This window comes from Mirounga leonina, unplaced genomic scaffold, assembly GCF_011800145.1.
Source record: "Mirounga leonina isolate KUSES-001 unplaced genomic scaffold, KU_Mleo_1.0 Mir_174, whole genome shotgun sequence".
In the NCBI taxonomy this organism is placed as follows: Eukaryota; Metazoa; Chordata; class Mammalia; order Carnivora; family Phocidae; genus Mirounga; species Mirounga leonina.
In genome coordinates this window covers 47,718,039-47,735,846 of record NW_023270451.1, presented here as the reverse complement: position 1 = coordinate 47,735,846, position 17,808 = coordinate 47,718,039, and the positions used below count along the sequence as shown (strand labels likewise).

Sequence of the window (17,808 nt, the reverse complement as noted above, 5' to 3'; positions counted from 1 at the left end):
GGTAATGATTGTTTTCACTTGCACATATTCATCACTGGTACAATTAAAAATTTCTGTATTTACTGGTTTGAATTATAGGACATGTGAATGAATATATGTATAAATATATACATGTGTGGTGGTCTGGCTATCTATCTAAATCTTTTACCATCCATGCAGGAGAGATCAGGTTTCACTGTTACAGAACCCAAAAATATTTGAGGTTGCTTGCAAAAATGGGGGTGGTGAAAAATGGAAGGAGAATGCTTCCTTTTTTAATAAAACTATACAGTTGTTTGAGGAGAATCTGTAATTGTGTGGAACACTATGGAAATAAATGGGGTATCAAGCAATCCCTAGATACATATATCCAACTATATGCTTAATTTAAGCTTTTAATTCTATAGGGATGTAGAAGAATCTGTCCTTACATTTATTAGAATACAAGACAAGTGGGGAGCCTCCATGGTGCAGTCGGTTAAGCAACCGACTTAGTTTCGGCTCAGGTCGTGACCTGATGATCGTGAGATCGAGCCCTGCTTTGGGCTCCATGCTCAGTGGAGTCTACTTGAGATTCTCTCTCTCTCTCTCTCCCTCTGCCCTTCCCCCCCCACTCACGCACACACTCTCTCTAAAATAAATAAATAAATCTTAAAAAAAAGAATACAAGATAAGCACATTGACAATTTCAGAATATATAATGAGAGCTAAATTATGTCACAGCCCCAAGTGACATTCACAAGAGAATGGAAGCCAGAATAAATAAGGAGGGAAAGAGAGAATTGATCTGCCTCTAAAAGAGGGTGGACAGAGGGGTAAACAGAGGACACTATGTTAGGTGAAGAAAAAAACACTATTAGTCGTGGCCTGATGCAAAGAAGCTGTATACCCGGGGAAAGTCAGATTTCCCAGAACGAAATAGGAAAGCTGGGGAGTCACACAAACTGATTCTGAGAAAGAAGATATGATAGTGTCCAGCGACTGGAAGTCCTGAGTGCCTGGCACTGGAGTCCAAACTGAACCAGGAGCAAAGAGAGCCACAGAAAGTATGTAAGCAGATGTGTGACAAGAGAGCGGTGGGCTGAGTCCAGCAGTGATGTACAGGGCATACCAATGCAGAGACATGAGCAGAAAGGCTACTTCAAATGCCACCACAGAAAGCCAGGCAGAATAACAAGGATGCAAGCCAAGGGGGTTTCTGAGAAACATTTCCAAATGAACAACAGCAGGCCAGAGTGACTGATGAAAACTGCAGCTCTGTGTGTGGCTACCGCACAGAGGGAGCACTGGTTTTAGAGGAAAGAGACCCCAATTTCCACGTGTACCTTTCTAAAACAATGCGATGTCCCAGGTGTCAAACTCATCACTTTGTAATTAGTGGATTCAAACTAAGTTGGGTAAAGGTATTTTAAGAAAATCAAATTAATATAAATACACTTCTGGGGCACCTGGGTGGCTCAGGTCATGATCTCAGGGTCCTGGGATCCGGGTCCCGCATCATCAGGCTCCCTGCTCAGCTGGGAGCCTGCTTCTCCCTCTCCCACTGCTGCTCATCCTGCTTGTGTTCTCTCTCTCTCTCTCTCTCTCAAATAAATAAATAAAATCTTTAAAAAAAAATACACTTTTAGCCAGGATCAAATCAGTGGGCATTATGAGGATGATGATGATCATATTTTCCTCACTGTGGTTGTGTGAATTCACTTATTTAGTTATTTATATTTAAACCACACCTTGCTTCACAAAGGTTTTGGGGTGGCATACGGTGAGGGTGAAGCTTCAGTTAATTAATTCTTTGTTCATTTATTTGGTATCTCTATTCTTGAATGTATAAATAATATTAAATGTATCCATTAAAGTACTGTTTCATATCTGATATACTTTTTTTAAGATTTTATTTATTTATTTGACAGAGACAGACACAGTCAGAGAGGGAACACAAGCAGGGGGAGCGGGAGAGGGAGAAGCAGACTCCCCGCTGAGCAGGCAGCCCAACACGGGGCTCGATCCCAGGACCCTGGGATCATGACCTGAGCCGAAAGCAGACGCTTAACGACTGAGCTACCCAGGCGCCCCCGTATCTGATATACTTAAGAGAAGTTTAAAAAATTACACATCACCACTTGTATATTGTATTCTACTTGGCTGCTATTCTGATGTATTCCATTTTTTAAAACAGCAAGCAAGTCATCAGAAGGCTCTGATATATGTTATACTCAATGCTGGTAAAGTAGAAAACCCTACCATTACAGAACAGCAGTTGCATGTAACTAGCAACAACACAGAGTATGTGGCCATTATGAACATGAAACTAATTCTTTCATGTTTATCTTGTTGCCTAGATCAGGGGGATTACCAAAATATTTACTTCCTCCACTATGTTCCCATAGACAGTTTATAATTGTGATGATACTTTAACAGTCGTAAAGGCAGACTTGATACTGACACCAGACTTACTCCTTTTGTTTGCCTTTTAAGAAGAGGTCATTCACATGAAAAAGTGCCCAACATCGCTCGGCATCAGGGAAATCCAAATCAAAACCTCAATGAGATACCACCTCACACCAGTCAGAATGGCTAACATTAATAAGTCAGGAAACGACAGCTGTTGGCAGGGATGTGGAGAAAGGGGAACCCTCCTGGTGTAGCCACTCTGGAAAACAGTATGGAGGTTCCTCAAAAAGTTGAAAATAGAGCTATGAACGGTCCAGCAATTGCACTCCTGGGTATTTACCCCAAAGATACAAAAGTAGGGATCTGAAGGGGTACATGCACCCCAATGTTTATAGCAGCAATGTCCACAATAGCCAAACTGTGGAAAGAGCCAAGATGTCCATCAACAGATGAATGGATAAAGAAGATGTGGTGTGTATATATATATATATATACACACACACACACACACACACACACACACAATGGAATATTATGCAGCCATCAAAAGGCATGAGATCTTGCCATTTGCAACGACGTGGATGGAACTGGAAGGTATTATGCTGAGCGAAATAAGTCAAACAGAGAAAGACATGTATCATATGACCTCATTGATATGAGGAATTCTTAATCTCAGGAAACAAACTGAGGGTTGCTGGAGTGGTGGGGGGTGGGAGGGATGGGGTGGCTGGGTGATAGACACTGGGGAGGTTATGTGTTCTGGTAAGTGCTGTGAATTGTGCAAGACTGTTGAATCACAGATCTGTACCTCAGAAACAAATAATGCAATATATGTTAAGGAAAAAAAAAGAAGAAGATAGCGGGAGGGGAAGAATGAAGGGGGGGAAATCGGAGGGGTAGACGAACCATGAGAGACAATGGACTCTGAAAAACAAACTGAGGGTTCTGGGGGGGGGGTGGGTTAGCCTGGTGATGGGTATTGAGGAGGGCACGTTCTGCATGGAGCACTGGGTGTTATGCACAAACAATGAATCAGGGAACACTATATCTAAAACTAATGATGTAATGTATGGGGATTAACATAACAATTAAAAAAAAAAGAAGAGGTCATTAATAACAGCAACAATTAGCCATCTCAGTCATCACTCAATCCAGACAGGAGGCACAATGGCCCTTATATCAAACCTGACCTGTGACGTAGAAGCCTTCAAGCCTTGTAAGTGAGCCTTGGTAAGTCTCTCCACACAATAGGATTTCCTATTATAAACATCTGTTTTCTCACATGAACCATGTGAACATGTTAAAAATAAGTTTCTCCTTCCATATCAGTTTGTCAAAGGAATAATCAGTCAAAAACTAAGGCTGAAGGTCCAAATCTCCTCCCCTCACTGATGTGAGCTTCCACCTTAACTTTCTCAGGGGATTTGAAAGTTCAATACTAGGGAAGGTAACTGTTAAACTCTTAAGAGCACAATAAAGCTTTTCTTTTTCAAACAGTAGATAACATCTACTAAAGATACTAAATGCACTTTTAAAGAAAAGAAAAAGTAAGGCAAAATCCTATACAATGTGCCAATAATACTCCTTCTAACTCTAGGACTGTGTGTACTTAGGTCTCCAAACCAGCGCACTGTTGCTCTTTTCCTTAGAGATTCCTCTGGAGTCAGGTGGAACATAAATAAACATTTAGAGCAGAAGTCATAGAAAACCCATTTGAAAATAACAATATTGTTCCTCTTTGCTCTCTTGCCATCTTCTGGACTTTATGTGAAAGAATCTTAGTCATCTAAGCTGTTTGCTAAGAAAATGAGAAGCAGATCTGTACAGAGATCAGGAAGGGCAAAGAGGATTCATCCACATACCAACTGCAAGTGATAGTGACTACCTGGAATGCTGTATTCAAAAGGATTCTGAGGTCATGTTGCCAGCTCAACAGGAAAGAATCTGGGATGATTATAATGTCTACCAAGGTCATGTGAAGGGGGAATAGCAGCACTTGCACCAGCTTATTGCCTCCCTTTTGTGTAGATGCATTCATCTCCCTGAAGAAAGCCTGGTTATTGCACATGTGACCAGGAAGATGATACCAGAATATCAGGAATAAGGGCTGCTAAAGCAAACACGGTGGCATAACTTAACGTCAGCGTCCTACCCTTCTCTCATTAATTTGTTAATATGTGCTTGAGTTGTCAACCCAATTGACAAAACCCTTTCTCTTTTAATGACGGAGAGTACTATGCAATAGAAATTATTGTGGTGAAGGAAATGTTCTATATCTGCACTTTCCAATGTGGTAGCCACTAATGGTAGCCACATGTGGCTATTGAGCAGTTGAAATATAGCTAGTGAAATTGAGGAACTGAAATTTTATTTCACTTTAATTTATGAAAATTTCAACTTAAATAGCCACATTTGGCAAGTAGCTAACATATCAGACAGCCAATATGTTTATGGCTAAATGTGACTGGAATCTGCTTAAAATGTTGATGTAAATCCAAAAGGATGGGATCCAACTCTGTTTTGTTTATTGAAATATGCTGAAAGCCTACAACACTGCCTGAAACACAGCAGATGCTTAATAAATATTCATTGAATGCATAAATGACTGGATAAGACTTCAAGTCAATCCTGAGGTATGTATAGTTTTGCAGCTTTTGGCTTTTATATATCATGAAAGGGAGATACATGTACTATCACAATTAAACACTCTCTCAGACTCAAACCAGTAACCCAGCCCTCATTGACCTAAGTAGAGATAATATTTTCCATAGAGCTTCAAACAGATAAAGGGTCAGTTTAAACAATTTAAACATGTTTAAATTCTGCATTGTGAATACTCTGAAATCTCCTCAGCCCCTAACCTGAAAGTAAGAAAACAATTCATTTTAGAATTGACACATCAGGTACTCTGAGAGAATACACTATTTGGGGCAAAACTTCTCTATCATGACAGGAAGATGGCAGGGACAATATCATATTTATTATCAAATCCACTGATGGAACTGAGTTTAAGAGCTCTTTTTGGAGATGACAAAGAAAACACTTAATGTCTTTCTTAAAGTGAAGGGAAGTATCCCTAAAAAAAAACACATTTGGCATATATAACTTTCAGCACCTTGGAAAAGTCACGTGTAATATTCCACAATACCAGCATTTATTTGCCCCAAAACAGTTATGAGAAGTGGCAAAAGCAGAAAAGCATCACTAAAGAAACAGATCAAAGAAAACAATGATGAATTCTGTTCCAAATGAGATGGTATTTTTTTTTTAAAAAAACTACTGATAATATAGTGTGAAGAACATTCCTTTTCATTAGTAATAATAAATTATAAATATTTTTGCTTTGTGAATCCGATGCCAGTAAGAAAATATTCCAGAGGGAACTAGGGCATTTTGCCTGCCTTTGTGACACATGCTATCTCAATAACAATACAACAAACCATTATGCAGTGCTATTTGAAACATAAATAAAACCTCTTCTGAGTACTTTCTTCTACTTTTCAATACTTGTGGGGACATCTGACCTTGAACTGAGAGTCTCTTCTGAAAATGTTGTCCACATGTCTGAAGTTCTCCCCCTCACACATGTACTCTGCCATCCACTTTCAACCAAACCATCTAAATTACATTCAGATTTTTGTGGTATCATAATAACTTCAATATGGGATATATTTTCAACATTCTGGTCAGACTCCTTTCTTCCCCGCCTCACCCTCCCTCCAAGTTATTTCAGGTTTGCATATTTCATTTTCACATCTCAGTGGGATACCCATCACACAACATTTATTTGTGAGGTCTAAAGGCATAATGTGGGGGATTGTGAACTAGCATGTCAAAACCACATACTGCATGCGTACGTCTTAAAGAATGAAAAAAGATTCCTTTTTCCCCCAGATATATAAGCTGTCTCAACAGTATAAGTCCAAAGTGAATACCACAACCTAATTAAAGATGAAGAGCGTAACAAGCAGTATTAAAATGTCTTTCTTGATTCATTCTTCTCCAAGTTATGTTTTTATCAAATGTCCTGTCTCATTAATGACTTTGATGGACATAACGAGTATACACACCTTCTAATCTCACCACATTCAGAAGAAAGTTGAAAGAATTTTCCCCACACTGCTTTGGGAGGTATGACAGCAGAGAACCCGGTGGTAGGGCAGAAAGAAGCTTTGAAAAAATGCCTCGTCCATTCACCTGCCTACAGGGATGAACATACTACATACTCCCAGCAGAATGAGGCTGTTTTTAAAGATCTCTAGATTCGGAAATACCACAATCTCTCTGGGGACTCAATCCCTACATTTGAGAACCTTTATTTCAAGGAAATTCTTCCTCTGGGTCTAACCACACTTCAGGAGCATGTGAGCTGTGCGGTCGCACAGGGCCCCATGTTCAGAAGGGCCCCACACTTGATTTAATGCTTTGCCATCGCCATCTTGAAATTCTTAATAATGTTATCTTTGAACTTGTGTTTTGTAAGTGAAGTCCGATGGGACAGTGAAGTGTGTGTGAGAAGGGAAGACATGCCCGATATGCGTGGCCTTCTCCCTTTCTGCCCCATAAGCTTAGAATTCCATGGCCCCTGAATGAGTGGGAGTCAGGGAGACTCAAAGCAAGTACAAGGAAGGCGTGTTACATCTAGACTGATTAAGTGAGGCATTGACAGCCCTTCAAGGCTTTTCATTTGCACCAAAACTTGTTTTGAATGAAGAAAGAAACAGGAATGACCAAGGCAGTCCATTATACTCCTGTTACTTCCCTGTATTATCCAACTATTACACTGAAAATGGTAACAGAAGGAAGGGGAAATAGAGTAACACAGAGCTCCTTTTCCTTTCTCTCCTTCCTTACTCATCAGTAAGCTGAAGGTGGAAAGTGTTGGTAGATGTGTGCATATCAAGAAGTGAAATAAAAACAGTTAATTTTGTGCAGTGATTCACAAGTTCTTTAAGAACAAAATACATATGCATGCATGAGCTACAAAATACAAATTACATAATTTTGGTGATTCTGCATATAGGGTCACTGCTCTTATATTTGTATGAAAACTGGCATGCACACTCTAAAGATTGAGGGTAAAATTCATGCTAACAACTTAAATTTTTAATTTTTCTTCATTAAGAACAACATAAAATAGTAAATAAAGCACCATGATGAGAGAGAGATGGCAGAAAGTAAAAAGCTTTGTTTTAGTATCTGTTTTAACAACACGTTAGCACTTTTCTCTACTTTTTTGAACAGGGGATCTACATTTTCATTTTGCACTGGGCCCTGTAAGTTATACAGCTGGCCCTGCCCTGATCCTTCATGCTCCAGATTATATCTACTACCTCTGTTCTGCCAAGTCAGCTCTTATTAGCTTTCACCCTTCTCTCCAGTCATTCACCCAACAAATATTGACTGTGCTATGGTCAGGCATTGTGCCAGACGCTGAGAAAATAAAAATGAGTAAGATATAATTCCACTCTATTCCATTATCTCATTTAATTCTTATTTAATATTGCATAGGTCCTATTATTGCTTCCAGCTTACAGCTAAAGAAGTAGAGATTTAGAACAGCTAGAAAACCTGATCAGAAGGATTTTAGCATCAAGTGGTGGAACCAGGAACTGAGGCCACCCACGTCTTTCTGACTGCTAAATCTGAGTTCATAGTTATCATTCTTGCTAATACACTCCCAATTGTATTGTTTTCTATTACTACAATGTCTCTATTCCTAGCGTCTCAAAAATCAATTTTAGCAGTAATTTTATTTTCTCAATCTAAGAAAAAGGTGTACTCTAAATTTTCTTGCAATTTATTTATTAGTATTTTGTTTAGGACATAAAATATAGTTTGATTTTTTTTTTTCATCTGACAATCCTTAGAAAATTACATTCAACTGACAAAGCCTGTGATTTTCAAAATCTTGTTCATGACTTTGTTTGCTAAAATACAGTGTATTGGTTAAAAATATATGCTTTGAAAGCAGCCAGACCTGGGCCCAAATCCTGGCTCTACCACCCACTAGTTTCCAAAAGGTACTTAACTCTCAAAGCCTAAAATTTTCATATATAAAATGGGGATGAAAACAGTACCTTAACTACCTTACCTTTGGCCATTTTACGATTAAATGAGATAATTCTTGTGAAACACTTAAAATACCACCTAGTGCCTACCTAGTAAGCACTCAAAAATGTTAGTTTTAGTACTATTATTTTTAGTCCTATGTTCTCATAGTTGTGCTTAAAAATGGATTTGAAATGACTTTTTTCTTGAAATGGTTTCTTCCAATACAGAAAATAAGTCCAGGGATCTCTAATTTCCAAAAGTATATTATTTGTTTGTATATAAAAGCATGCAAAAAGTTCCCCCAAAATGACACCTGGTAGTCATATAAAGCTCTAAAATTCAAGGGCTCTAAGATGTTTTTACTCATATAATCTTTCACCAAAAACTCCAAACATGAACCCTCATTTTCCTGTTTGGTTCTAAACTGCCTACTTAAAGAGTCAAGAGTAAAGGAGTTTATACATTATATACAAAGAACTATATAAATGTAACAAAATATTCCTGTCATTTAACAAGGCTATCTCAGCTCTCCCTAACCCTTGAAGTAACACTTAAATTTAAGAACATTGAGCAAATTAAAATGGCTGAATTGTTTTCTCTGGTGGAAAAGGAAAGGATTAGCTAATCTGAAGGTTTACTGCCATCACTCAGGCAGTCAAATGACTATTTCCCTGGCTTCTAAGTGATTGAAGAGCACATAAAAAATAGACTGAATACCACATAAAAATGGACTATATACCTATTTTTAAAATAGCTCTAGAAAAAAAGGCCTTTATTTGACATTTTTATTATGGTTTAAAGAAAAGAAAAACAGGATCTCGGTTAAAAAAAAAAAAAAGCCTCCATCTGATACCTTAGAAAACATGATAGCCATGTGAGATCTTCCCAAAACCACACTCTTTTCAATAATGATGGCTGTTACCACTGCAGGCTTGTGGGTCCTTACCAATTCTTGAGTGTCTTGCTGCAGTGGCAGAAATGCTGCTTCCAGAATAGCAACCTGGTCAGGACTAAGCTTCTGCCACAGCCCAATCAGCAGAATCACCAGCTGGGTGGCACTTCTCAGCTTGGCGAATGACTGGAACAGATTGTCTTGGTTTTCCTCTACTGCATCTGCTAGAGCGATTACCTGCAGAAATGACCAACTTCAGTTAGGGATAATTTCACAATTCTTGAGCCCTCAACAAATTACATTTGGCACACTCTTGTTTTTCTTTAAAACAAATTGATGAACTTTGTCTCCCACAAACACAAGCTATGTTGAGTAATAAAATAGTTATCATTCATCTGTTCACTTCCTTCTTTAAAAAAAAAAAAAAATCCCTAAGGTAATTCCAAACCCATATGGCCAGGAGATGAAAATATCCATGAAATCAGCTTAATGGGGACATTGTTCTGTGTCTGCTTCACCATCAATTGACCTTCTACAATATATGATAATATAAGTAACCTCAAATACGGTTACAATAGTCTTTATTACAAGCCACAGAGACTGATTAAAAAATAACAAAATAACCGCATTTGCCACGTAATTTAAAATAATGACTTCATTACACACTCTTCAGAAAATAACTGCCTCTGATTATTATTCTTTACATGTTACATGATGCTGGGATATCCAGTATTTCTTTATTATAACCAAAAGGTAGATAATGTTCAAACATTTGACCAATTGAGTAATGTCATTTTTAACACAAATGTCAGACACTAGCCCACAGGGACCTGAAAGAAAAAAAAAGTGCTCAGGGTGTGTTAGCTTTACAATGCCAAATCTACTTAGGATAAAATTGGCAGGAGTAGAATTGGGTTTTTTTGTTTTTTTTTTTTTTATCCTCTTGAATAATCCTATGGAAAAAAGAACTAAAGCAACAATTGGATGGAACATCCAAGACTGCCCATTGGTGTTTTATTTTAATGTCTTGGTGAATTTTGTGCTCATTAAAAGTAATGAACTGACTGGCCCAGAGGGTCAAGGCGTCTGACAGCCCCCAGAACAGGAATAGTAAAAGCCAGGGCAATGTGAGCTCCTTTCTATCAGTCCCTGCCAGCTTGAGGAACTAGAGCTTAGATGACTTTCAGAACTCTAGTGCACATGAACCATTTGGTGATATTTCATGGCTTATTGACACTGGCCCAAAGGGCTTGTTAAAAAATCATCAAACAAGTAAGAGTTTACAGCTGTGTGGTCTCCCAAATTCCATGTAGCAACAGGGGCTGTAGGGGGACAGTCCTCAGAATATCTGGGAGATGCTGGAAAAGAGATACAGGTTCAGAAAAGACAAAGCGATTGAAGGTCCTTGCCTGACAATGCTGGGCAGACCAAGATTCTTTGCCATTTGGTTGAGGGGTTGCAGGAGATAGAAAAGACAATCACAATTCACATTCAGTTCTCCAGGGAGCCCTGGGAGTTTGGACCAAGGTCAGCATTACAAAAAAGTGCATTGTTTACTATGTACCTAATACTGTGCTACTTCCTTTCCATAGGTGTTCAGAAAAGTACATGCTATCTTATAGTCCATAAGGATCTTATAATTTGTTGGACAGGAAACATACATACACAACCAATTAGTGGAAAGAAACATTACTGAAATAATGTCCTAATTGTGCAGAACAGAAAATAAGTGTAAAAGAAGTTAGCAAAGGGACAGATTACTATCGGCCAGAGTTAATATCCCTGAGGCCTCTTTTACTCAAATGAGGCTTGGAACTCATCCCTTCCCTATTCCTTCAAGAAGTCCCCTCTAAGAGACAGAGCCACTTTCCTTAAACCAAAACACCTGGAATCATCTGCTTCTTCCCCCACCCTCACCATGATTACAACTAACTCCTATTAAAGTCTGTGTTTATATTTTTTTCTTCCTGTGAGTGTTACCAATTAAGCCTCATTGTGAGGACCATCATATAATGACACAGATGCTTTATTGTTGATAAGCCCAAATCACACAAAGATCAAGGTCATAAACACCTCCTAAGTGCCAGGTATATGCAAGAATTTGCAGGAAGCACTCTAGGGAATTCAATGGCGACAGATCTAATCTCTACCTTCAGAGAGTTTATAATGGAGAAAGGAAAAAACTTCAGAGGCAAATGTTGACATTGTAGGGAAGACCCTATGAATGATAAAGGAGAATGACATTAATATAATTGTTAGGTTAATAATAATCCCTGTAATTAAGTGAGCACAGACTACATGCCAGACATTCTGCTGTGCCATACAGGTGTCAGTGCCTTCAATCCCCACACCTCCACCCACTTGGAATGATCTTTATTTTACAGATGAGGCCTTTAAGGCTCAGCAGATGTAAGGAATTTGTCCGGTACTGTTCACAGGGATGCAAAGCCCATGCTTAGAAGGGCTCCGTGCTTGGTTTAATGCCCTGCTGTCTCTGTCTTGAAATTCTTCTTCTTTTTTTTCTTAGAGAGAGAGCGTGAGCAGGGGGAGGGGCAGAGGGAGAGAGAGGGAGAATTTAAGCAGGCTTGACACCCTATGCAGAGCCCAATGTGGGCATGATCTCGTGACCCTGAGATCAAAACCTGAGCTGAAATCAAGAGTCAGACGCTTAACCAACTGAGCCACCCAGGAGCCCCTCTGTCTTGAAATTCTAAATAATTTTATTTTTGAACTTGTGTTTTATAAGTGAAGTCAATGAAGGGATGATAGACATGCACATGAGAAGAGGAGATAATGCTCATTAACTCATAGCATTAAATGTTCTTATATTTGCATTTAGAACTGGCTTGCACAATATAAGATTAATGGTTAAAATTCATGGTAACAATTTCAAATTTAAATTTCTCCTTACTTGGAATGGCATTAAATAGAAAATAAAAACACCATCAGAAGGTGTGAAAGAGAGACTACTGAAGAAAGAAAAAAGCTTTGTATTTTAGTAGTTATTTTAACAGCACTTTCTTCCAGCCTTTTAACAAGGGCCCTGCATTTTCATTTTGCACTGGGAACTGCAAATTAAGCACTCAGCCTGACCATCACCTAGGAAGTGAGAGAGCAGGATTCAAACTTAGAGTCTCTCACTTCAAAGCCTGCATGCAACCTGAAGCACCTTCTAGGTTCAGAGAAAGGACTTACTGATTCTGGAGCACTTTAGGAAAGAAAAGGTAGAGGAAGAAGCAGTGGTGTGCTGGAACCAACTTGTCCAGCTCCTACAGGCTCCAGAGAAAGGATGGGTCGTTTGATTTTCAGTTTTGTATACCAGCTGTTAAACTCGGCCATTACTAAAAATTAAGCTACATAAACTTAAATAAGTTACAACAAAACAAAGGTAATAAATACTCAAAACTCGTTACTTCCTAATTTGTTTACTATTCTCTAGGCCCTTGAGGTTATTTATGCTTATTGTATCTGTATGCTGGAAACACTGCAATGGTGGGTTATTGCCCATTTCTTCCCAACTTCGCATTCAGTGACCTCACATTGGTAGACTGAAATCAGCCACGGCAGAAGTATTTACAACATGAACATCAACAAATCCTCCCAACACCTCTCCTTCCCAGAGAACGAGTTGTTAAATATTTACCAGCGTGCCACTGCGAGAGGTACCTGAAATTCATCCTCAAGAATAGATGTTGGGTGAGGGCGCTTTAAAAGTGCAGGAATCAACTTGAACAAATGCATTAAAGCAGAAAAGTAGAGGCTGCTTGTTCAGGAAGGAGCAAATATTCCAGTTTGAGAACAGCATTTGATGGGATAAAAAAAAAAAAGGTAATCTGGGCATCTATTGTAGAGGAAGCAGAATGTCAAGGTGAAGGGCATGCACATAACACTATAGTACTGTGAGAGTGTGGGTGTTCCCTGATGGAGGCTGCACTCAAAGCAGCTATCGATCATAGTAAACATTTGGGCATTTGCTGGGACTTAAAGTAAGGCTGTTACGCACGTTCCTCACTATCAAGGGAAAATTCTTACTAAGTGTAACAGCATGTCAGTTCATAGACCCACCCAACTTGCTAAACACAGCTGTGGTGGAAGAATGACTTCTCAGTGAGACAGCAGCCCAAGCCACAGGATCTTTCCTGAGCAAGGCCCAAAATACATCAATCTGGGAGAAGCATCGTTTCTCTAAGATTCGGTCTTGCTGGTTATATTTCTGTGCCATTGTGGAAAGTCTGCTATCCCCAAATGGTCACAGAAATTGGAAAGAAATGGGATAAACAATTCCTTATGTAAATTACCCCCAAGGAAAATCTTCCTGACCTAATGGCCAGCATGAAATACTAAACAGATCTCCATGTTCTCAATTTGGTTTTACGTATAACAGCCAAGTTTACTTTGTTCTCCATAAGAGCCAAATGAATTTAGCAGAATTAACATAGTAAAAAGGGCTGGAAAACGTAGACCCATCAAGATTTAGATCTGTCCCACCAAGGCCTAGAGGATCTCGCTGCTCACCTGGAACGGCAAAACGAGGCCAACCAGCTGCTAGGGCTTAAATCTGAAGGAGAGTGATTTTTCAGTGCTCATCACTGGCTGTGCAAGATGTGTGTTCCCTGGTGTTCAACAGAACTCAAAAAGGGAGGGGTTTAGGAAACAATACATGCTAACGATTTCAAACACAAATGTGTTGATGGCCTTTGTTTTGCTTTTTCGAATTGAAGGTTTTCAAATAAAATGGAGACCCCAAAGGACATCTATGTCCAACTGCCATATCAGTTGATGCCAAAGTAATGAGGCAGAGGCCCAGGGAGCTGCTTGCAGGAAAATGCTCAACTCATAAAGTGAGTGTGAAATTAATCCCAAATACTTGCAGCTGCCAAGATCGGCTCTAAAATTGGTTACAGGAAAGCAGGAGCAGCAAAGCAGAGCAGACATGAATCATACTGTGTGAACACAGACATGTCCAATTCCTTCACCTAAACTCACCATCAAAGCTGCCTCCATATCTCATGTGTGGCACACAGAACTCTATTACATTGCTGTTTAGCTGTCATTTACTGAGCCCTGACTGTGGGCCAGGCACCGTGCTAGTGCTGTTATATCCAGATTATCACTTGGTCCTCATGACTACCCTCTGAGACAGGAACTGTTGATCCCTGCAGCCCCCATTTCCAGATGAGGAAACAGAAGCTTAGTGCTCAGATGAGCTTAGTGCCCGTGGTCAGGAACTACAGCAGAGAAGCACCAGGATTCCACTCCTCTCTCCTGATTCCCCACTGAGTGCTTTTTCTTCTGCAGTGGTACACAAATATATACAGTAGGTTCCTTAAAATTATCCAGTAGGTTTTTATCTTGATAATCAAATGAAGATACTAAGGAAAAACACTACTAATACATTACATCCATAACAGGCATATGTGCTTTAGTTAAATTTCCCCATTGTTGGGGCTTTTATCATGAGGTCAACTCAGGTTGAAACTTCCAGGCTTATTTCTGCCCAAAGTTATGGTATAAGGAAATTAGTTCATCATTTGTAAAAGATGGGAAGTTTTTTTTTCTCTTAAAACAATGTTCCATATAATTCAAAATTATGAAGACTTTAGAAATTAGCTATTTATTTACTACATCTGCTCCTTTAGTGAAGCTACTTTAAAAAAAGGGATGATTTATTTATTTTCTACAAATCACAGGCTACAATCTTTTCAGCGGTCTAAGCAAGTTGATGTTATGTAATAATAATTGTCATCATTAACTGGGGCTTTCTAGGAGCCTCCTTACAGAGATTAGCTCATTTTATTCTCAAAACAATTCTATAAGGTAGAAATTATTACTGCCCCCATTTTAAAAATAAGGAGATAGAGGGGCTCCTGGGTGGCTCAGCTGTTTGAGCATCTGACCCTTGATTTTGGCTGAGGTCATGATCTCAGGGTCCTGAGATCGAGCCCCGCATCAGGCTCCCCAGTCAGTGGGGAGTCTGCTTCTCTCATTCTCCCTCTCCCTTTGCCCTCCCTCCGCATGCACTCTCTTGCTCTAAAAATAAATAAATAAATATTTTTAAAAAATGAGATAGAAATACAGAAAGGGTCAAAGCAGTTAGTCAGCAGCAGAGCCAGAATTTATACCCAAGCAGTCTGACCCAAGAAATGTCACCAAGTAACATCACCTGCATTGATTCTCTGCCTGCACATCGATTTCATCATAGGCATATGTGGAACAAATTCTATCAGAAGCTTCCCAATGGCAGGTTTCCTCTTTGCTGATATTCTAATACCTCCATATGAATTAAGATAGGTTTATTTTAATAAAAGGCCAGCATGGATGAATGAGTGAAGAAAACGAAGTCATATGATATGGGTGAGTTTATACATCCCCTAGGGCTGAATACAGCAGGCTGTGCCGGGACCGCCTTCCCTAGGGAGCAACTTTATGTCACTGTGCAATTTACTTCCCTTTTCTAGGCTCTAGGTTCATCACCTTTAAAATGTAGGGGTGGGAAATATGATCACCAACATCCAACATGGCTGTAAGTGCCAGATTCAAAAACATTTAAATTATTTTTGGATGATATGTTGTTTTGAATTATCCATGCCACTTCCTGTGTTTCTCATTTAATGTTTACTGATTTGGAGTTTTTATCTATAAAATAACAGTAAGAATAATCCTCATTTATTTTATAATTATAATCCTATGAGAATTAAATGAGAGAGGTAAAAAGATGGACAATACCAAGTGTTGACAAGGATGTGGAGAAACTGGAACCCTCACATATTGCTAGTGGTAATGTGATATGGCTCAGTCACTTTGGAAATAGGCTGGCAGTTCCTCAGAAAGGTAAACATTGAGTTGCCATATGAGGCAGCAATTACAATTCTAGGCTTATACCCCAGAGAAATGAAAATATATGTCCACTCAAAAATTTGTTCACAAATGTTTATAGCAGCATGATTTACAATAGCCCAAAAGCAAAAACAACTCAAATGTCTGTCCATCAACTGATGAACAGATAAATTATGTGTGGCATATCTATATAATAGAATACCATTCAGCCATGAAAAGAGATGGGAGTACTTACACGTGCCACTACATGGATGAACCTTAAAAACATTCTGCTGAGTTAAAGGAGCCAGTCAGAAGGACTGCGTGTGGTATCATCTCTGAGATGTCCAGAACAGGCAAAACGATAAACACTGTAAGTAGACTGGTGGTTGCTTAGGGTTGGGGGTTGGGGGGTGGACAGGAGGGAATGGAAAATGCCTCCTAATGGTTGCACAACCCTGTGAATATGCTAAAAATATTAAATTGTACACTTCAAATGAGTGAACTGTATATATATAAATTATTTCTCAAAAAGTTGTTAAAAATCATAAGAGAAGTAAAAAGTACCGTGAAAGTATAATTCATGTAAGGTAGATAAATTAACCCAAATAAAGGCAACTTTATTTAAGCAACAATTTTGGTATGTTAATGGTTATACCATATTGTAACTTGGGCTTAATGACATTCTGAATGATGTAATAATCAAATAACTTTGGAGTCAATTAGATATGTATGAATACTGGTAATGCAACTACTTACTAGCTGTACAGTTTTGGCTTCTCTACCTTCCTCAGACTTAGTTTTCATCTATAAAGTAGTATTCAATCAGTTAACATCCTTTCTATTCATTTCTAATTTGTTTGGCTCCTGGTTACTATTTCTTAATACTCTGTAGTTGAGGGCTCATTTCAGTGTAGTAACATCAGGCAAATTCTACTTTTTCTGTTAGGTTAACAATGACATTGAAAAAAGGAAGACCCTTCTCCAGTACTTGATGCACAGTACTAACTACTACCTCCTAAGGTGATGCAGGACAGCTGATCATTCTGCAATGTTCCCTGGCCCTCTCTGTGTGGTCACTCAATGGAACAGTGCTCATCTGTAGCCAAGTTTAATCAAGTTTCAAAGTAAAATGTCATGAGACCATGTATCAGATATATACTAAAAACCATGCAAGGTTACATGTATTGGATTCCTTTTTTTATTCCTTCAGCAATTCTATTAAAACACACCCACACAAACATACAACTTTGCCTGCTATGACTTGTTCTCTAAAAATCCTCTGAGGCTTGTTAATCAGGGAGCTAGATGTTGGGTTTTTTTTAAATACCTTATTGAAAATGCTGGAGAATTTGGTGATTTAAATAAGATGTTTATAAGGTACACTATGAAAAGGCAGAGGGAAAACAAAACTCATACTCAGCCCAGAAACTTCCAGTGTAAAAAGAGCAATCATTAAGTCCCCACCATGCCTCCATTTTCTAATACTCGGTAAACAGTGGGTGTCCCATAAGTGCTGGCTGAATTAATGAACCTCAGAGTCCACCTAAAACTCCAGCAAAACTAAACTGCCTCTTAAATCCTAGACATACTCAATCAGGCATTGTCAGGCTCCCAATTTGAATGGAACCCAAGTGATGTCACATGGAAACAACAGATCTACCTCAATATATCTG

At 38.9% G+C, this 17,808-nt stretch overlaps 1 protein-coding gene across 7 annotated transcripts in view; it reads right to left on the bottom strand.

Moving 5' to 3' along the window:
• Window positions 1–17,808, bottom strand: part of BBS9 (Bardet-Biedl syndrome 9) — a 453,139-nt gene that overhangs the window by 89,129 nt on the left and 346,202 nt on the right. For all 7 annotated transcript variants that reach the window (XR_004682059.1, XM_035020866.1, XM_035020867.1 and 4 more), the window contains one exon: window positions 9,371–9,553. Coding sequence is in view for 6 of the 7 variants with exons in the window: in XM_035020866.1 (XP_034876757.1) it covers window positions 9,371–9,553 (183 nt within the window). In the remaining variant the exon portion in view is untranslated. The remainder of the gene's footprint in view (window positions 1–9,370; window positions 9,554–17,808) is intronic.